Here is a 22026-nt window from a genome sequence, read left to right as displayed (position 1 = left end):
CATCCTAAACACCATCTGGTATCATGATGGCTCAGAAACTTTAACACATAGAAATTACGAAACAGCAAGTCCTGAAAACCACAATAAAAACCCATCACCCGCTGAAGAGGCTGCACACTGCTGCAAGGTGAAAGCACCGCCCTGCCCTGCAGCCAGGAGGCGGCGCTAGAGAGCGGAGATCATGCGGTCCTCCTGGGGGGGGTGAGTCCGCAGGGGGTGGGGCTCCCCCCCCAGAGGTCCCGAGTCTAGGTACCGAAGGGGGAGGAGCTGAGCGGGAGGGAGGGGGACAGCGAGATGCCAGAGGAGGGGTCGGCAGAACTAGCAAAGGTGCGGGGGGGCTTGGGCACCAGGTTGGGTTCGAACTGGGCCCGGGCCAGAATCTGCTGCTGCAAGTCCTGGTTCTGGGGGTCCGATCCCCGCCCCGACTCCTCCTCCTCCTCCTCCTCGGAGAGCTGGAACACGTCCCCCAGAGAGCCGTGGCGCGAGTCCAGGTTGAAGAGGCCGTCTATGAACTCGGCAAACTCCAGAAGCGCCGGGCTGGGGGCCCCTGAGGAGGAGGAGGGGGGGCGGCCGTTCAACAACTTCAAACCTGGAGAAGCACTGGACTGGCTGAACCGGCCCGACTCCACTCCCTCGGAGGAGGCCCTCTGGTGGCCGGGAGGGGAGTGGGAGCTGTGGCTGGGGGTGGAGTGGTACCTCCGGCTGTGCGCTGCCTCCTGCTCTCTGGGAGGGGAGGTGTTGAACAAGGACGCTGCTCCAGTCAGGTGGGGAGGAGAGAAGCCCTGGTTAAACAGCGCGCCCGGCTGGCTGCTCCCAGTCGGGGAGTATGCCTGGTTGTACAGGGCGAGAGCAGAGTCTGGCTGGTCTGCGGCGAGCAGCTCAGTCCGGGAGCTGAGGGAGGGGTTCTCCTCGGGGATGGGGGGGTCGATATAGAAGCAGGGCCCCTCGTGCCGCTCTGGGAGGGGCCCCAGGCTGGGAGAGCCCCTGAAAGCCGCGGAGGAACGGCGGGAATCCAGGCTGTAGAGAGACTCGTTATCCGACAGGCTCTCCATCACCGCCAGAGGAGCTTTCCTCTCCCGCAGCTCCCCAGCCAGCCGCTCCCTTGCCCCCCTCAGCAGAGCCGACACGGGGTCCCGGAGGCAGGGGGGCGGGCGGAGTGGCGAGGCCGCCTCCGAGAAACCCTCCAGAGAGATCTCCGAGCGCGCACAGCTCCTGAGAGGAGAGACGGGCAGCATTAGCACTGCCATCCTTAGCAACACTATTAGCAGCATCTTCTCAGGAATCCTGTGCATCAACTGGGCATAAAATCACAAGAGAACCAACGAGACAGAATTACAGCAAGGTAAAATCTCGCTCCCTCTCCCTCACCTGACGCTGTTGCTCCTGCAGGGCTGGGTGAGGGGCTGCCCCTGCGGGGGTCCCGCGGGGGGGTCCTGGTCCTGGTACAGTGTCTCCAGGTTCAGGTCCATCTCCGTGGGGCTCACTATGATCTTCGCAGCCGACAGCAGAGCCGTCTTCCCCAGGTTATAGTTCTCAAGGACCTGAGACAGAGGGGGAGACAGCGGAAGGAAGGCAGTGTGTGAGAGAGAGAGAGGGGAGAGAGAAAGGCAGTGTGTGTGTGAGGAAGGAGAGAGGGGAAGGCAGTGTGTGTGAGAGGGGAGAGAGAGAGAGAAAGGCAGCGTGTGTGAGAGGGGGAGAGAGAGTGGGGGAGGAAGGCAGTTTGTGTGAGACAGGGGAGAGAAAGAAAGGGAGTGTGTGAAGGGGAGAGAGAAAGGGGATGAAGGCAGTGTGTGAGAGGGGGAGAAAGGCAGTGTGAGAGAGAGGGGGATAGAGAGCAGGAGGAAGGCAGTGTGTGAGGGGGAGAGAGAGGGGGAGGAAGGCAGTGTGTGTGAGGAGAGAGAAAGCAGTGTGAGAAAGCAGGGGAGAAAGGCAGTGTGTGAGGGGAGAGAGAGAGAAGTTAGTGTGAGAGGGAGAGAGTGGAGGAGGAAGGCAGTGTGAGGGGGAGAAAGAGAGAGAGATGGGGAAGAAGGCAGTGTGTGTGTGTGTGAGAGAGAGAGAGAGAGAGAGAGAGAGAGAGAGAGAGAGAAGGCAGTGTGAGAGAGGGGGAGGAAGGCAGTGTGAGAGAGGGGGAGAGAGTGTGAGAGAGAGAGAGAGAGAAGGCAGAGAGAGAGAGAGAGAGAGAGAGAGAGGAGTGTGAGAGAGAGAGAGAGGGGGGAGGAAGGCAGTGTGTGCGAGTCTGAAAGGGACGGGGTAGCAAAGCGCTGACTGACCCAACAACTCAAAACACACAAAACCACAGCAATGACAACAAGACTGGACCACCCTCAGGCTGGCTTTTATTAATCTTTAATTGATGAAAACATGAAAGAAAGATCAAAATTAAAGCAGATGAATTAGAGAAACGTTTCGATTTCTCATGAAACTGGACGCTGCTCGGCCTTTCCCTACAAAGGAGATACTGCACGAGGGTGATCTGCCCTCTCACAACCCCACAAGAACACTGTACCCTGCTTACCACCATCACATGAAACTGTGCGAGATTAGAAATCTGCACAATGGAAGTAACACACATATCCTTGCAGACCTGCAGCACACACAATCCTGGCGTGAAACCTGCAGCACAAGCAAGCGAAGTGAAGGAACGGCACAGCCCAGCACAGCACAGCACACAAGGGTATAGCAAAACATACTGCAAAAAACAGTCAATTCATTCTGTAACCCTGGCACAAAATGATCAACCCAGATATTTCTCAGCAGGTACAGTGATTCTCCTTAGTGAGTTTGTCAGAACACATTGAACCTCTTCTCTCTCTTCTCTCTCTCGTAAGTAGGCCAGTCTCCTCCAGTCGGATTGCAATGACACACAGGGTCACACTGTGCAGATTCAGAAATGGCAGGCTGGCGAAGCTGGGGTATCCTGCAGCAATCTTTGAACAGTACAGGTATCCAGCTTCACTCTTGTGTGTTCCTTTCCCAGTTACAGCATTACAATGTGTCCCTCATTATTTCCTGGGAGGTAACGTACAGCAGTAAATTTGCTGTGGGAAATCCACAAGCACAGAGCCTGGGGGGGGTCTCTGGCAAGGTCAGAGCTGCGTGGTCCAGTCTTCTGGTTCGGACAGCTCTGAGCTGCAAGCGACATCACACTGTCTCTCCATCACCTACAACAACAACAGCGCAACGTGCGTGTGAGGGGAGAGGGGGGGACTTCATACAGACGGCATGGCAAGAGTGACCAGGACTGACCAGCAGCACAGAGAGTGAAGAGTGACCAGGACTGACCAGCAGCACAGCGAGTGAAGTGACCAGGACTGACCAGCAGCACAGGGAGTGAAGAGTGACCAGGACTGACCAGCAGCACAGAGAGTGAAGAGTGACCAGGACTGACCAGCAGCACAGGGAGTGAAGAGTGACCAAGACTGACCAGCAGCACAGAGAGTGAAGAGTGACCAGGACTGACCAGCAGCACAGGGAGTGAAGTGACCAAGACTGACCAGCAGCACAGGGAGTGAAGAGTGACCAGGACTAACCACCAAGCCAGCCAGGAGAGTGAAATGTGACCCCTGCTGACCACAAGCTAGAGGGGTGTCCAAACTCGACAGGCCCCAACCAAAGAAGCAGAGAGAAGAGAGTGACCACTGCTGATCACCATCAACCTGAAGCAAGAAGGATGACCAAGACTGATCCACAAGCAACCAGGAGTGACCAAGACTGACTGCCAGCAGGAGTGGACAGAGAAGACCGAAGCTGGCCCGAGACAGAGAGAGAGAGAGAGAGAGAGAGCACGCAGCAGTCCATCACCACACCTCCATACCTGCTATTCCCCGACGATGATCAACCACACCGGTCATTGCACCTCCGAGCCCTCTCCCCCCTCCTCTCCCAGCCCCTCACCCCGGTAACCCCTCCCTCTCTCACCTTGTTCAGTCCGTTCATGACTATGTGTGGCAGGTGCTCGTGCAGCATGGCTGGGGAGATTATGACCTCATCGAAGGCCTTGTTGTCGCCCCAGATAGCAGAGTAGGTGGGCTCCTCCTGACCACAACAGCTGAGAGAGAGAGAGAGAAGGTTGTGTGTGTGGTAGAAGCGAGAGAGCGACAGCTAGAGAGTGCCATGCCGACTGCTGTCTCACCAGCTCTCAGGGGGGTGATTGTGCACGACGTGGATCACTCTGCCAGGGGGGTAGAGCGGGGTGCTGGCGGACAGCGCAATGGCGAGGTCGCTGGGGTGCGTCCACAGCCGGCTGTTAGGGACCGAGGTCACAGAGAGGTCATCGTTCAGCAGCTCCGACTTGGGGATGCACTTGGTCCCGCCCACGATGACACGCCACTGAGGGGGAGGAGCCAGAGACAGAAGTACAGATACCCAATCACCAGAATTCAGTCACCTAATCACAGGCGCATTTACTACAGCAGTCAGAACGTCAGGCACACGAGACGAATCCATTCAAACACTACTCAGGCAAATGCTTCCACAGTGGAGTTCTGTTCACTGAGGATGGGGCTGCTACACTGTATAGACTAAGGGGATTCTACGTACACTAACCCTTAGCGGTCCATTTATTCAGCGCCTGTGAGGTGCATCAGGTCCAATTTATTTTCACACACACTGTTTAAAAGTGTTTTTTTTTTCCTTGCACAGTAAAACAGGTTTAAAAGGCACTGCATATCAACAGGACACCCAGTACTGCATCTCCAGCCCCGCCCCACCCCTTGTTCACTGTATTTATCACATACCTCTTCATAGTTGTGCATACTGATCAATGCTCTCCTGATCACTCGTTTTATCACCAAACTCCTCAATAATGCGATCCAAGTCATTATTTTATTACTATGACATCTGCAAAAGCTCTGCACATGTCTGTGATATTCTTTGAGTGCTGGATGCGGAAGCAGCTATCTCCTTTGCTTGTGTCCGAGTTATCTCTGTGGTGCAGGGGCTCTGTGTATTGCTCAGATCCGCCCCTTTTGTTTTTTCAGCTTCTCTCGGCTCCTATTGGTCTTACTCGGCCATTGCAAGGTTTTCTCTGCTTGATGTCTTTTTGGTGACGTGGGACAGGGTCCGACATTGGACCGGAAAGGGAAAACTGCAATGTCGGACCTGGTGCGACATAGGACAGCAAAGAACTAATGCCCAATTCAACAGTTAACAGTGCGATCGGACCCTGGACCCTTGACACCCACCTTCGGCTTGTTGCTCTTCTGCAGAACTTCCAGCAGGTGGCGTCTGAACCCTTCCAGCTGAGACAGACCAATCCTGTGACACAAACAGTATTGTCATGGCAACCTGTGCAGAGTTTAACAAACAGTGGAGGAGAGGAGAGGAGAGGGCACTGACCTGGGAACCAGATCCTTCCCCAGAACCACAGAGGTGACAAACTCCTTCGAATACTCCATAGCGTCCTCACTGCGAGAGAGGGAGAGATCTTACTACTACTAATAATAATAATAATAATACTAATATTACATTAACAGTGAGGGTTCTCCTTCCTCTTACCTGAGCAGGCCCCCTGGTGGTGAGTAGGAGTAGCACTGCAGCGAGGGGTAGGCAGGGCGGAGCAGGAAGGAGAGAATAGCGGCCGTTCCGGCGCCCAGAGAGTGCCCCACCACTACCAACCCGTAGTGCTTCGTACCGCGGCCCTGGGGTGAGAGAGAGGAATAAATACAGAACCACACACACAACCACAGAACCACACACACACACAAACCAAGAACCACACAGAACTACACACACACATACACACAAACCAAGAACCACACAGACCTACACACACAACCACAGAACCACACACGAAGCTGCCCTACCAAGTCTCTGCCGAACGCTTGTGACAGGATCATCTCCTGCTCCAGCTTCTTCTTGATGTACTCGGCTGACAGGACCATCCCCTGAGAGAGGGAGAGAACATGATAGCACAATCTCATCTAATACCAGGACCATTCTCTCTATCTCTCTCTCTCTCTCTCTCTCTCTCTCTCTCTCTCTCTCTCTCTCTCTCTCTCTCTCTCTCTCTCTCTCTCTCTCTCTCTCTCTCTCTCTCTCTCTCTCTCTCTCTCTCTCTCTCTCTCTCTCTCTCTCTCTCTCTCTCTCTCTCTCTCTCTCTCTCCTCACCTTGTGCCCCAGCCAGGTGCCATGCTGCTCCTCCACAGGCAGCCTCTCTGCATCTCCAGTCAGGTCTGTCAGCGCGTCCTGGGGAGAACCAGTTACAACCAGTAACACCAGCGCACCAAAACCAGGGATGTTGTGTAGCTGTGTGCTCTGCTGTGTGCTGTGCTATGGTACTGTGCTGTTATCTATGCTATGCTGTGCTGTGTGCTGGGTTGTGCTGCGGTACTGTGCTGTGCTGTGCTGTGTGCTATGCTATGCTGTGCTGTGTAGTGCTATATGCTATGCTATGCTGTGTGTTGTGCTGTGCATTATGCTGTGCTGTCCTGTGCTGTGCTATGCAATGCGGTGTGCTGTGCTATACTATGCTGTGTGCTGTGTTATGCGCTGTGCTATACTATGCTGTGTGCTATACTATGCTGTGTGCTGTGTTCTCATGCTGACTCTACCTTGGGGGACAGGGTTCCTCGGATGCTGATCACCACTTTCTTCTTTTCATGATCCACCGCAACAAAGAACGGAGTTTCATAAACCTGCAGAGAGAGGAGGGCAGAGTCATGCACAGCATCCTACAGGACGAGTAGACAGGCAGGCAGAGAGAGAGACAGTCAGAGAGACAGAGAGAGACAGATAGACAGGCAGAGAGAGAGAGAGACAGAGACAGACAGACAGAGAGACAGGCAGGCAGAGAGACTCACAGCATCGTGGCAGGACGTGTACACTATCTCCACCCCGGCCAGGTTCTCGTCCAGGAAGTGCCTCTTGATGGCGATCACATTGCAGCTACAGCAGTTATCATCCTCCACTGTGACTCCCGGGGAGAAGCGAGGCTGAGAGAGGGAGAGACATCTGGGGGAGGGGGAGCGGAGTGAGGGAGAGAGGGGGGAGTGAGGGAGAGAGGGGGGAGAGAGGGAGAGCATGCTAAAGACAAAATATAAATCCCCCAATGCTGCAGTACCCTTCTAGCCCTCCTGAGGGAGCTCTTCCAGTAATACATGCGACTGCTGCAGAGTGCCAGCCTCCCCACACAGAGTGTGAGAGAGAGCGAGAGTTTACATTTAAACTCACACAACCAGAGGTGGAACAGAGCCAGGGAGAGGTACTCACGGGCAGGAGCTGACCAGTCTGCACAGTCCGCAGGCTGGTTTCCTCATCAGGTACATGGGCCAGCCGTACGCTGCCAGAGCAAACAGCATGTAGTAACAAACCTCCTTATACATCCCCATCTCCTGCTACAGAGACAGAGAGAGAGAGAGAGCTGAGTATACTGGCACTGAGACCCTCATACACTCACGGACAGGCACACACCACTGTCACTCTGGAATACACCTGTTCCTCTTGAATTACATTTCTATCCCTTAAAACTGGGTTATTTATCTCCAACGGCAGGGCTTGTCCAGAGATAGGGTTGGTCCAACACAAGTGAATGAGGGCGCGTGGCCAGCGATCCTGAAAGGAGCGTCGAGTGGGTGAACACGCCTCCCTACAGAGCCAGCTCGCTGACTCCCGATCGCAGCACACTTACCGAGTTCTTCAGGTTGAGGTATTTGGTGCTCCGGGTGACTGGCATCCCCGACAGGAAAGCCAGGATGTCGTTGTTCCCCTGGAAACAGACAGACAGACAGACAGAGTTAACAAGAACAGGACTGACCCAGAGAACCCCCCCCCTGCTCCCTGGCGCACCCTACCTCGTCCAGCACGGCACTGCGCTTGGCACACTGCTGCTGCCTCAGCAGGACCAGCCCTGCGATGATATCAGAGGGAACGATATCCAGATCACGGAAAAACTCAGCAAAGAGATTTGCAATCTCACTGTACGCATCCTGCAGGGGAAGACAGGGAGGGGAGTGAGATAGTGTGAGGGAGGGAATGAAAGAGGGGGAGGGAGGGAAGGAGAGGGAGGAGAGAGAGAGAGAGGAGTGAGACTGAGGGAGAGAGAGAGGGGAGTGAGACTGAGGGAGAGAGAGAGGGGAGTGAGACTGAGGGAGAGAGAGAGGAGAGGGGAGTGAGACAGTGTGAGGTAGGAAGTGAGGGAAGGAGAGAGAGAGGGAGAGGGAGGGACGGAGGGAGGGTGCTGTACTCACAGACTGAGAGTCTTGGGCTCGAGAGCAGCACATGAAAACCTTGAGTCTCCGAGTCCAGCTGCTCGCCTGGCCTTCCTCCAGCCGGTGCCTGGGGGAGGAGAGAGAGTCAGGGCGAGAGACGGGAGCACAGCTCACTGCACACACACACACTGACGCGCACACACTACACACACACACACACTGACGCACACACACACACACAATGATGCACACACACTGACACACACTGCCAAGCGCACACACACACACACACACACACACGCATGCACACACACGCACACAGTGTGAGAACCGTGAAGCATATACTCCTACACTAGCTACCAATCAAATGTATTCATTATTCAAGATTCAGATGCACACACACACACAGGACTGAGAGCCAGCTAATTCAATACAGTCTAGTATAGAGCAGCTGTACACACACACACTAACAATACAGTCTATAGAGAACTCAGTGCTGTACTGGGGATCTGAGAGCCAGCTAATTCAATACAGTCTAGTATAGAGAACTCAGTGCTGTACTGGGGATCTGAGAGCCAGCTAACTCAATACAGTCTAGTATAGAGAACTCAGTGCTGTACTAGGGATCTGAGACAGCTAATTCACAGTCACTAGAGAACTCAGTGCTGTACTGGGGATCTGAGAGCAGCTAATTCAATACAGTCTAGTATAGAGAACTCAGTGCTGTACTGGGGATCTGAGAGCCAGCTAATTCAATACACTAGTATAGAAAACTCAGTACTACTGGGGATCTGAGAGCCAGCTAATTCAATACAGTCTAGTATAGAGAACTCAGTGCTGTACTGGGGATCTGAGAGCAGCTAATTCAATACAGTCTAGTGTAGAGAACTCTACACTGTACTGGGGATCTGAGAGCCAGCTAATTCAATACAGTCTAGTATAGAGAACTCAGTGCTGTACTGGATCTGAGAGCCAGCTAATTCAATACAGTCTATAGAGAACTCAGTGCTGTACTGGGGATCTGAGAGCCAGCTAACTCAATACAGTCTAGTATAGAGAACTCAGTGCTGTACTGGGGATCTGAGAGCCAGCTAATTCAATACAGTCTATAGAGAACTCAGTGCTGTACTGGGGATCTGAGAGCAGCTAATTCAATACAGTCTAGTATAGAGAACTCAGTGCTGTACTGGGGATCTGAGAGCCAGCTAATTCAATACAGTCTAGTATAGAGAACTCAGTGCTGTACTGGGGATCTGAGAGCCAGCTAATTCAATACAGTCTATAGAGAACTCAGTGCTGTACTGGAGATCTGAGAGCTCCCTCTGTCTCCGCTCACCTCAGATTGTAGGTCCGTAGATTTCTCTGCTTCCTCTTGGTCGCCCTCAGTTTGACAACGGTCCGCCCCGTGGGGTCAAAGGTGCACATCAATGTGAAGCACATACTGAAGATAATCAGCCAATTACAGGCCACAATTCCTGCAGGGACAGGAAGAGGAGGGGTCAGTAACAGACACACAAAGTGACAGACGTATACCCACATTGACACACACACAGTGACTGACAGACGTACTCCCTCCCTCCCTCCCTCTTTCTCACTGCCCGACACCGCAGTCTATCTCTGTAGCTCCTTACCCAGTGTGACGTTCTTGGCAGTGACATCATCGCACGGCCCATAGTACTGAACCAACCAGCCAATCCCCACAATAGCATAGACCAGCTCCACCAATAGGATCGCTGGAGAAAGAGGGAGAGGGGGGTGGGGCGGGACGTTATAATCGTGATAACATAGATCAGTACAGTCACAGTGATTGAGTGTGCAAGAGAGGAAGGACAGGCAGGCCGACTTTTGGCGCTGTGTGCAGTGTGACGTGCATTGCGCTGCGCTATGGTGTGCTGTGCTGTGCTGTGCAGTGCTGTGTGCAGTGCAGTGCTGTGAGCTATGGTATGCTGTGCTGTGCGCTATGGTATGCTGTGCTATGGTGTGCTGTGCTGAGCTGTGCTATGGTGTGCTGTTCTACGGTGTGCTGTGCTATGATGTGCTTTGTTATAGTGTGCTGTGCTGTGCTATGGTGTGCAGTGCTGTGTGCTGTGCTATGGTGTGGTGTGCTGTGCTGTGCTGTTCTGTGCAGTGCAGTACTCACCCAGTCGGATGTACAGCACATACTGCATGGACTCTCTGGGCTCGGTGTACAGGATGCTGCCCCTCATGCTCAGCCAGATGATGGCTCCCTCACAGATCAGGCAGCTCACCAGGATCCCCAGGTACCCCCGGCCGTGATCTACCAGCGTGAGCGAGCAGGACTGCCCCGGCCCATAGCTGATCCCAAACAGAACCACGGACAGAACTACCAGCCTGGGCAGAGACAGGGAGAAGACAGTCAAGTCAGAACAGAACCAGGGACAGGAGAGAGCATGAGAGAGAGAGGGCACACGAAAGAGAGAGCCAGCTCTGCACTGGCCCATTCTTCTACCCTGATTTCACTCCCTGAGGATACAGGAACAATGCTGAATGGGAGGCAGCAGATCAATGAGAGCCATTGAAAGCAGGATGAGGTCTTGACTGGACCAGAAACAATCCCCTCTATGTCTCTGCTCTCCCTCCCTTCTGACAGGCAGACAAGCATGCACAGACAGACAGACAGGCAGACAAGCATGCACACAGACAGACAAGCATGCACAGACAGACAGATAGACAGACAAGTATGCACAAATAGACAGACAGACAGACAGACATGAATGCACAGGCAGACAGACAGACAGGCAGACAAGCATGCAGACGGACAGACAGACAGGCAGACAAGCATGCAGACGGACAGACAGACAGACAAGCATGCAGACAGACAAAAATGCACAGAGACAGACCAACAGGCAGGGTGTCTCACCAGACGGCGTGTAGCAGGAACAGAAAGAGAGCCGGCAGCACCAGGTCATCACTCCCCACTGACCAGCGCCTCCGAAACACGACCATCCCCGGCATTGTGTCTCCCTGCAATCACTGCCCTGAGGAGAGACAGAAAGAGAGCGAGGGGTTAACAACGACAGAGAGAACAAGGGGCTAACGATGAGAGAGAGAACAAGAGGCTAACAACGAGACAGAGAGAGAACAAGGGGTTAACGAGAGAGAGAACACGAGGCTAACAACGAGAGAGAGAACACGAGGCTAACAACGAGACAGAGAGAGAACAAGGGGTTAACAACGAGACAAAGAGAGAACAAGGGGTTAACAACGAGACAGAGAGAGAACAAGGGGTTAACAACGAGACAGAGAGAGAACAAGGGGTTAACTGAGACAGAGAGAGAACAAGGGGTTAACGAGAGAGAGAACACGAGGCTAACAACGAGACAGAGAGAGAACAAGGGGTTAACAACGAGACAGAGAGAGAACAAGGGGTTAACAACGAGACAGAGAGAGAACAAGGGGTTAACAACGAGACAGAGAGAGAACAAGGGGTTAACAACGAGAGAGAGAACACGAGGCTAACAACGAGACAGAGAGAGAACAAGGGGTTAACAACGAGACAGAGAGAGAACAAGGGGTTAACAACGAGACAGAGAGAGAACAAGGGGTTAACAACGAGAGAGAGAACAAGAGGCTAACAACGAGACAGAGAGACAGCGAGGGGTTAACAATGAGAGAGAGAGAACAAGGGGTTAACAACGAGAGAGGAGAGAGAGACATAAAAGACATTAAAAGATGTTTTCTCTGTATATAATTTAATCGGTTGTGCCATGCATGTGCTTTGACAACACAATTCTCCTTTATTGCCATGCCGATAAAGCCAATTTGAATTTGAGAGTGCGAAGAAGAGTGAGACAGGGGTCTCCTCTCGCTCTCTCTCTCACCCTGTTCTCTCATTTCAAATTTGCAATTTTTTCAATGTCAAGTGCTTTATTGGCATGACTGGTTATTACAAGTATTGCCAAAACAATGATGGGTAAATTCCATCTTTACAACATTTAAAACATATGTAAATAAAACAAAAACAACACAGTATACTAAAAACACATTGCAACAACAACAATACTGATAGATCATATATATAAAACATTTCTTTCTTTATGTATTTGATTTTCCTTCCTGTGTGAGGAGCCTCAGCGTCACTCCCTGCCCCTCAGGCTGTCCCAGGTGCTTGTGAATTGGGCTGCCTCTTTCCTGCAGCTTGTTCCCTCTCCTCAGAGGACAGGGAGTTTTTCATGTTCTGGCAGGTCTGGGGATTGTTTGCAGCGTTTTCCTATTTTTGGGAAGAAGGCTTCTCTTAATGGGATATATTTGGAGCACTGCACTAGAAAGTGTGAGTCTGTCAGGGTGTCGTGTCTTTTTAGGCTCCAATAGCATTCCAGTTCGCTTTGTGTTTTGGTGTGTGTGTGTCCCAGTTAATAAGGTTTTCTTGTTTGTTTTGTGTATAATTTGGTTGACTCTGATTGTGTTAGAGTGGAGCTGTCCTGAAGCTGGCTGGTGTTCGTGTGGGTCAGTGCAGTGAGCTTCAGGACCAGCTGGCTGAGGGGACTCTTCTCTGGGCTCTGCTCCTGGTATTGCAGGGCTTTATGGGGGTAAGAGTTTGTTACTGTTGTTTAGATAGAGCCAAAATGTAATTGCTCTTTTTTGGATATTAAACAATAGCGGGTATTGGCCTAATTCAGCCCTGCATGCACTGTTTGGAGTTTTCCTTTGTATTTGCAGGATACTTTTGCAGAACTCTGCATGCAGAGCTTCTGTTGTGTAAAATCCTGCTCTGCGAGTAGACCACACACTTCACTGCCATGCAGCGCAATGGGTCGGATGACAATCTTTTAGGCAAGTTTTAAATTGGGATCTTTAAATGAATTTTTCTCTTAATAGCATAAAATGCCCAACATGCTTTTTCTTTGAGTGTACCATTCCCTGCCAAGCTCCCTGACGCACTGATTTCTAGGTCTAGACGGGTGTAGTGTGTGCCGCTCTCTGAAGTGTTTTTGCCCAGGGTGAAGTGGTACTGATTTCCCCCGAGATCTGGCTTTCTTTTGGAATATCATGACTCTGATGTTGTTCATGTTTACTGCCAGGGCTCAGGTCAGACAGTACTGCTCTAGCAGTGCCAGGCTCTGCTGCAGCCCCTGCTCTGCGGGCGACGGCAGGAATTTAATTTAACAGTGTCATGTACAGAGAGGCCAGGGGCTGCAGGCTGCTCCAGCACTGTGACCGGCGCGTTGATGTAGATGTTGAGCAGTGTTGAGCTCAGACTGCAGCCCTGTCTCACTCCCTGCCCTTGTGAGAACAATTCTGTTCTTTTATTGCCAATCATAGCCCTGCCTTTATGTTCTATATACAGACTTGATGACATAATTATGACAGAAATACAATGATTCTTGGTAGTAAATCTCCCTCCTGACCTGTGAGGGCGCTATAGCAGAGTTTACTGGACGGGCTGGCCTGACAGCTAGAAAGGGGGAGGAACTCCATTGCATTTACCCGGAAGGGAAACGCAGATTGGGACTCCCTGGTACCCGTCCTTCGGAACAGCCGAGCACCACCACCACCGCCACCACCTAGTGGTTAGAGCTGAGGGACTGGGAGTGAGGCGGAGTGGCTCTAGTGGTTAGAGCTGAGGGACTGGGAGGGAGGCAGAGTGGCTCTAGTGGTTAGAGCTGAGGGACTGGGAGGGAGGCGGAGTGGCTCTAGTGGTTAGAGCTGAGGGACTGGGAGGGAGGCGGAGTGGCTCTAGTGGTTAGAGCTGAGGGACTGGGAGGGAGGGAAGCAGTGTGACTCTGTGTGTGTGCGTGTATGTGTGTGCAGTTCCTCCTCAGTGGTGTGTCAATCGTGTATGTGCTTGAGGCCCCAGTCTCTTCTCTCTGTCTGTAATGCCCTGAATCAGCTGACTGGTCACATATTGAGTCCCAGAGCTGCAAAGGACCCACACCTTGCTTCGCTGTGTGATGAGACGTGAGAATGGAGAGAGAGCCTGCATTGTGACCTACAGCATATAATCACACACACTGAGATGCAGTAATTAGTGCAGTGAGAGGCTGTCCTACTTTCTGTGACTCTGAAGTGAGTTTGTCCTCCCTCCCTCTCTCTCTCTCTCTCTCTGCCCCAGGACCCATACCTCCAACCCCAATGGGCCCCCTTGTCTCCCCTTCATGAAGACCAAGGTTGGCCCCCAGCTGGGCCATACCAGCAACGGGACAGATATATAACCAATGCCCCCTCTGTCCCCCAAACAGGTTTTAGGTGTAACCAACCGGGACACCTGGCCAGGTCATGCCCCGCTGCAATGGAGTGCGACGTGGCCCTGTGTAATTGGGCACCTGAGACAGGTAAGCGAGGAGAAAATGGTCGGGAGGGGCATTATATGATTGATGTGGTTTTAGGCAATGTGAAAACCCATGCATTAGTGGACGCAGGATGTGAGGAAACCTTGATTCGGACAGTTCTCCTGGGCGGTGTGTCGTGGCAGCCATGAGGTCAGGTGGCCATCTCCTGTATCCATGGAGACACGGTGGCATAACCCACACTAAAAGTCTACTTATCTGTAGGACCGATAAAAAGTCACCTTGTAGTCAGGGTGGTGGAAAGGTTGCCACACCCAGTTATTCTGGGCCGAGCCTGGCCAAAATTCATAGAATTAATGCAAATAATGGCAGTCTCAGCCACACATGTAAACGTGGCAGAAAGAAAGAAAAGGGAACGAACTGGTGATGTGTTTCCTTTTCACCCCGAAATGTTTTCCCCTATTTTCCGTCCTAGAAAAACGAATAATGAGAGACGGACCGCAAAATGGGAGGGAGCGTCTTTGAGACAAGGTTGCGGTCTGGTGGGAGAGCGCTCGGATTGTAATAAACGCCAGTCAAAGGGAGTCGGAACGCAGTGTGACCGAGAGGGTGAGGCTACTGGGCCATCCAGAGCAGATGCTACTCCGGCCCCTCTCGGTATACCGGACATGTGGTACTCAAGCGCGGACATAGTGTGGGGCCAACACAATGACCAGTCACTAGTGCACGCTTGGGGGCAGGTCCAGTCTATTGAAGGTAAGGATGTTGATGGCGCTGGGGCGCTAGTAGATCTACACTTCAGTATCAAGCAGCAATTACTGTATAGGGTAAATCTAGCCACGGGCACAAAATTATTGCCTGTGACACAATTATTGGTTCCCCCGTCTTGTCGGGCCGAGGTCATGAGGCTGGCGCATGATATCCCTTTTGTGGGACACCTCGGAGCTGACAAGACAAGGGAGAGGATATTGGCTCAATTCTATTGGGTAGGACTTCATACTGACATGTCGAAATATGCAGCCACATGCCCAGATTATGGTAAGTGTAGGGATCCCCAAGGAAATTTTGACTGATCATGAAACCAACTTTTTGTCTAAAACATTACAGCAAGGGTATAAAATATGAAAAATACATCCCATCAGGACATCTGTTTACCATCCACAGACTAATAGTTTGGTAGAGCGAGTTATTCAGACCCTGAAGTCGATGTCGAGATGTTTTTTAACACAAGAGCAGAAGCATTGAGCATCACTTCTTCCCTACCTCCTTTTTGCAGTGAGATAGGTGCCACAGAGTTCAACAGGGTTCTACCCCTTCAAGCTCTTGTACGGCCGACAGCCTCGTGGAATCCTCAATCTGAGAGGGGTGGGAGGAGCACAAAGCCTCGTCCAAAAATGTAGTGAAGCGTGTGCTCCTACTAAGAGATCGCCTGGATTTGGTCGGTCGTTTTGCCCAGGACAACCTCAGATCGGCTCAGTACCGACAACAGCAGCATTACAATAAAAATGCATTAATTTGAACCTTTAGACCTGGAGACAAGATAATGCTGCTGCTTCCCTTCTCAGAATCAAAATGATGTGCTAAATGGCAGGGCCATACGAAGTGATTTGGGCTATAGGAAAGATGAATTATGAAATTAGACAGCCCGATCGGCATAATGAATGTGAAATGTTATCATAAATGTATTAAATAAACTTATTTATAGCCCCAGGCAATGTAGAGGATGATTTAGGACCCTGTCCAGAGACTCCTCACACTAAAATCATTTCGATGGGGGAAATATTGGTTCCAGATCAGCAGAGGGAGCTTCTAGATAGACTGGGAAAGGCAAAGTTCATCTCCACTCTGGACCTGACAAAGGGATACTGGCAGATCCTCTTGACCCGCAGCTCTACAGAAAAAAACGCAACACCAGAAGGGCCGTTTCACTTTAAAACCATGCCGTTTGGACTACATGGTGCGCCCACTGCCTTTCAGAGGTGGATATATTGAGAATGTGACGATTTACAGCTTCACCTGGCGAGAGCATTTGTAGGGTTACAGCCGTTCTTCAGTCTCTAACGGTAGCCCGGCTGACAGCTAACTTGAGAAAATGTGCGTTTGCCAAAACAAAGACTCAGTATTTGGGATTTTTAACAGGGAATGGAAGGGTGAGACCAGTAGTCACCAAAATCCAGGCTTTGGTTGACGCGGCAATCCCAAAAACCAAGACTCAGGTGAGGTCACAAGCCGGTTATTACCGCCATATCCTGTTCTCTCCTCTCTCTCTCATCATGTTCTCTCTCCTCTCTCTTCCATCCTGTTCTCTCCCTCTCCCACACACTTCCTTCTAGCAGTCTCTTTTTTCTGCCTCTCTCTCCCATCTCTTTCTCTCATGCAATTTATATGTATTTTTTCCTCTCTCCCTCCACAGTTCCCCCACTCCAGACACACAGACAATTACACTCACACAGACGGGGAACACACGCTCCACAAATCCAGCAGGGAATGTCTCCTGGAATCGCCTCCCTAAATTCCCAAACTGTGATGTAATGCCGGAAAATCTGAACAGCCAACAAGGAACAGAAAAACAAAAAAACCCCAGAGCAGCTCAGTTTCCACGGCAACAACAGTCATTACTTTAGCTGTATTCCGCTGAATCATCGCTAATCTGAAACCACGAAAACCAAACCACTGCTGTCAGAACCTCATTACCCAGCAGCAGCCCAAACACTGTCTCTCAGGAAACTACAGCACAATACCATGATCCCAATGGGCTGCAGGTACGATCGTTATTGTATTTTTATTAACTGGGTTGGGAGGGATTGAACACAGTCCATTATGCACAAGCACAAGGTGAACTGTGCTGTGCCCTACCCTTGGTCAGAGAGAGAGAGAGTCTGTCTCTGTGTGTGTCTCTCTCATGTAGTTGGGAGTCAGAGAATCTCTCTCTTTCTCTCTCGCTCTCTCGTAAGGTGACATTAAAGCAGCCACGGAGACATAGAGGAGAGGAGCTACAAATTCATTTCTGATGCCTGCTGATTGGTAAACAACTCCTAACTTCAACGCTCCTGCCCAGGAGAGCAGCGCTGACACCCCCAGCCCAGGACAGGAGCACTGACACCCCCAGGATAAACCAGCACTGGCTCTCTCCAGCACAGACACCCAGGCCAGGTGCATTAGAGGCAGATTAGCAGTGCTTGTGCGAGCGTGTCAGTCCGTGTATTGAAGCAACTTTTGCTATTTTAAGGAGTTTAAATATAGCCTCTTAAGAGTTTTACTAAAGAAGAGTGCAATTGTTGGGTTTTTTTTTTTTTTTTAATATAAAGAACACTGGCCAGCAGCACATACTAACTGGATTCCCAGTAACAGCGGCGAGACCAGTGCCTCCCCGACAAGCTGATGATCGGGAATAAAGAACTTCCTGTGCCCTCGGGGTCACAGCGGGGTCAGTGCGCTCTGCGTCCTCTTGCCGTCTCCATGGCAACTGTGGGTCCAGCACAATGCAGATCAGATTCACGGGAAACTGGGGCGTGAAAAACACAGGCTGAGAGAGAGAGAGAGAGAGAGAGAGAGAGAGGGAGGACAAACTCACTGCAGAGTCACAGAAAGTAGGACAGCCTCTCACTGCACTAGTTACTGACCCTGCTGAGCAGCGTGCATCTCGGTGTGTGTGATTATATGCTGTAGGTCACAATGCAGGCTCTCTCTCTCCGAGCTCACATCTCATCACACAGTGAAGTGAGGTCTGGGTCCTTTGCAGCTCTGGGTCTCAATATGTGACCAGTCAGCTGATTCAGGGCATTAGTGACAGAGAAGAGACTGGGGCCTCAAGCACATACACGATTGACACACCACTGAGGAGGAACTGCACACACATACACGCACACACACAGAGTCACACTGCTTCCCTCCCTCCCAGTCTCTCAGCTCTAACCACTAGAGCCACTCCGCCTCCCTCCCAGTCCCTCAGCTCTAACCACTAGAGCCACTCCGCCTCCCTCCCAGTCCCTCAGCTCTAACCACTAGAGCCACTCCGCCTCCCTCCCAGTCCCTCAGCTCTAACCACTAGAGCCACTCCCCATCCTGAGACGCTCTCCATCCTTTTGATTTTTTCCTACAGCACTGCAGTGTGTAGAGCACAGTGGAGGCACAGCAACCTGCATCCTGCATCCACCTCGTCTGCTCTGAACAACCACTGAAGATCTGATAAACAGGACTTACCAGAATCCACTTACGAGAAAGAGAGAGGAGAGAGAGAGAGAGGGGGAGAGACAGAGACAGGAGGGGAGAGGGGAGAGAGAGAGAGAGAGAAAGGGAGAGAGAGGGGAGAGAGAGAGAGAGAGAGAGAGAGAGAGAGAGAGAGAGAGAGAGAGAGAGAGAGAGAGAGAGAGAGAGAGAGAGAGAGAGGAGAGAGAGAGAGAGAGGGGAGAGAGAGAGAGAGAGAGAGAGGAGAGAGGGGAGAGAGAGAGACAGAGAGAGGAGAGAGAGAGAGATCTTTAACATGATTAGGGATGAGATTAATTAGAGTTTAAAAGGATTACAGTGCTTTAAAGCTAATCTCACTAAAGCAGCCTTTGCACTGCGCTGGCAGAGAGAACGGGGGGGTTACTGATCTGTCACATTCAGAGTTGGAGATAGAGAAAGGAGATGCGCAGGGTTTTTATAACAAAGAGGAGGCTCTATAATATAACCGCCCCCCTGTCTGCAATTATTAAAATGGATTCATCTAAAATAGTGACCCAAACTGACTCCATCATAAAGCCCTGCAATACCAAGAGCTCAGCCCAGAAAACAGTCCCCTCGGCCAGCTGGTCCTGAAGCTCAGCGAGCTGAGCTACACTGACACCAGCCAGCTTCAGGACAGCACCGCAAAAACAATTCCAATTAGTGTCAATCGAATTATTAAACACCTGAAACGCAAAACCCTACCCGACCCTAACTAGAAACTACACCCTGGCAGAATACCTGGTAACTGTGAGAAACACAAAGCAGAGGCAGATCCTGACCAAACACGGGCTCAGTGACCACAGCCTGGCCATTGAAAAAGACACAGAGAGAGAGAGAGGGAGAGCAGGCTCTGTGATCACTGCAGACAGGAGAGGTCGAGACAGAGATTCACTTCCTAATGCACTGTGAAAAATATAAAAACATGAGGGCCATTGTCTTCCCCAAATTCGGCAATTAAGTCCCAGAATTCCCCAAAATAAGCAATACCCAGAAGATGTCAATCCTGCTGGGGGAAGACAAACACACAGTCAGACTGGCTGGTCAGTACATGGAGACCTGTCATAACCTGAGGGGCAAACCAGGAACAGGACACACTACAGAGAGGGGGGGGGGGGGGGGGGGGTTTAATATACAGGGATGAGGTGGGTACTGTTAAATATAGAGGGAGGGACAGTGGGTGGGTTACGGTGCGTTTATATGTACACTTCCTCCCGCTGCATCTTGGTCTGGGACAGCTGTTCAATACACAATCCTCATTAGGCAACACACACATCAGTATAATGAAACATGATACATATCGACTTGTTGCAGCGCTACCGCCGCCGCTCGTTGCAACACAAACCCTAACGCATCAGTCACTGACACACACCCCGAACCGGACACTGAAAAGGAACCGAACAAAAACACAACACCAGTGTAAGAACTGTAGTGGGAACTCTGGGGGAGGTTTGACTCGCCATGCCTCTGTGATTGACGCAGGGAGTGTTCAGCGAAGAGAGAGAGAGAGAGAGAGAGAGAGAGAGAGAGAGAGAGAGAGAGAGAGAGAGAAAATGGTGACTGTCCTTGCTGTTCGATTATGCGTACAGATCTGATTGACATAAACCAGCGACGTGTTGCAGGGACCAGCCTCTTCAGGTTCCCTTTAAACACCAATCTACAACGCTATAATAATAATAATAATAATAATAATAATAATAATAATAATAACGACACCACTGCTAAACACGGGGTATTTGTGCTGGTTAATTACGCTGCGCAGTTGCGCACATCTAAACTGTTATTCTACGAACATGCTAAATTAGGGAGGTACAGTGTTGGCGCTAAACAGCTACAGTATCTTCCACTCAAAAGGGATTATAGTCATTTAAAAAAAAAAAAAACATACGCAGGACTCGAAAGGGAGTGACACAAGCGCGGGGTTGAAAAAGCACCAGGTAACATTAAATATTGATGCTGCAAGTGCGGTTTAAACTCTGCAGAAACTGCACGCCGTCTTCATTGTGTTAATGATATTATTATACGTGTCATCTAACTGAGCGAGCGACGCGCTGTATAGAGGCTGATGGGTCACTGGTTGATAATAAATACATTAAGTCATCACGTTACAGTACATGCACATACTGACCGGCCCGCACCCCCGACCCTTCTCCCCCCCATCACAGGGACAGCCTCCGAGCCCACCTCCCTCCGTCCCTCTCTCTCACCTGCTTTGCGCTGAATGATCCCCGAGTCTCGATGCTGTGGCCAAAACTGTATCTCCATCACTAGCCGTCCCGGTCCTCCGAACCGTTCAGCGGTCTATTCAAAACCTCTGAACCGAACCGAGCCGAGCCGAAACCTTCACCGAACTCGAGTCCCTTCGGCTTTCTACGATCTCGGTCTCCAAACAAAATGTATAAATATAGATATAGATAGATAGATAGATAATCTCCAAAGTGACGACTTTATTTAATTTTGTGTGTAACGTGTGTACACCGCCTGCACGTATATGTGAGGCAGTCGTTTTATCCCCGCTGCATACGCAAGCCTGTATGAATTGTGCAGAAGAAAAAAAAAACCTAAAAACAGATCTGCGCTCCAGCACCCCCTTTCATCGGTCCCCATTAACGGAGCGGACCCGAATAATAGTGATTGCAATAAGAAATGGTCCCGGACGGTGATCCTGTTTTTTGGGAAGCGCGGAGGGAGCAGCGCTGTATCTGTGGCTATGCAGTCCGAATCCGCAGCCGCAGCTGAGCGCTCAATCACTAGCGCTGTTCAGCACCTCTCGCCCCCAAACCCAGCGGTAGCGCCACTCCGCTTTTTGCGCAGCTCCGCTCCGGCGCTGCTTTCCTGCACATACAGGCACCGGGGCTGAAGGAAAAGACGAAAAGACGAAATAAATAAATCACAGCACTTCGTGAATACCGAAAAGACTCCGCAGAGGGGACGTGGGAGGGCGGTGTTGAACGTGGTTTTACATCATTTCCTGGGGCGACACCACGCCCGGGTATTACGCTGGCTGTTGTACAGAAGTGGGGGCGACGCGCCACCTGTGTGCTGCTTGAAATGTTTTTTTAGGATGGCCGAATTGGGGGGAATGTGTTTTTTTGAGACGAGGCTGAATGGTTTCCAGCGCATGCGTGTTGGATGCCCATAATGCAGAATGAACTGTTTTGTAAATTAGACTTTATTAAATTAAACACACTGTGCCTCCCCTATACCTCATCAACAGGGGAGTTTTGAAACCCGGGGCTGGGTGCAGGGCTTGTGTGAGTTTCAAACACTGGGAGTAATGCCAGGATTGCATAATACAACAGTCATTAAAAATGCAAAACCTTTAAAACTGCAACACGCTGTTCCCTTGTTCAGTTAGGGTTGTGTTTGTAGATGGTAATTAAGCAGTAACATCTGGACGGCCACGATCTGCGCTGAATGGGAGT

General features: G+C 51.1%; 1 protein-coding gene across 1 annotated transcript; it reads right to left on the bottom strand.

Annotated features, from left to right (window-relative positions):
- Window positions 1-245: 245 nt before the first annotated feature.
- On the bottom strand, window positions 246-21535 carry dagla (diacylglycerol lipase, alpha). Its single transcript, XM_041276368.1, has 20 exons — window positions 20809-21535; window positions 11029-11146; window positions 10288-10499; window positions 9779-9880; window positions 9484-9622; window positions 8187-8274; window positions 7791-7925; window positions 7628-7705; window positions 7210-7334; window positions 6801-6951; window positions 6552-6635; window positions 6109-6186; window positions 5805-5885; window positions 5497-5639; window positions 5338-5406; window positions 5184-5256; window positions 4133-4329; window positions 3919-4048; window positions 1369-1541; window positions 246-1212 (listed from the first exon to the last, which is right to left on the bottom strand). The coding sequence occupies exons 2-20, from the start codon at window positions 11121-11123 to the stop codon at window positions 246-248; spliced, it is 3120 nt and encodes a 1039-aa protein (XP_041132302.1). The 5' UTR covers window positions 11124-11146; window positions 20809-21535.
- Window positions 21536-22026: the final 491 nt, after the last annotated feature.

The sequence above is a fragment of the Polyodon spathula genome, chromosome 17, assembly GCF_017654505.1.
Source record: "Polyodon spathula isolate WHYD16114869_AA chromosome 17, ASM1765450v1, whole genome shotgun sequence".
Classification (NCBI taxonomy): Eukaryota; Metazoa; Chordata; class Actinopteri; order Acipenseriformes; family Polyodontidae; genus Polyodon; species Polyodon spathula.
This window is presented reverse-complemented; position numbering and strand designations above follow the sequence as displayed.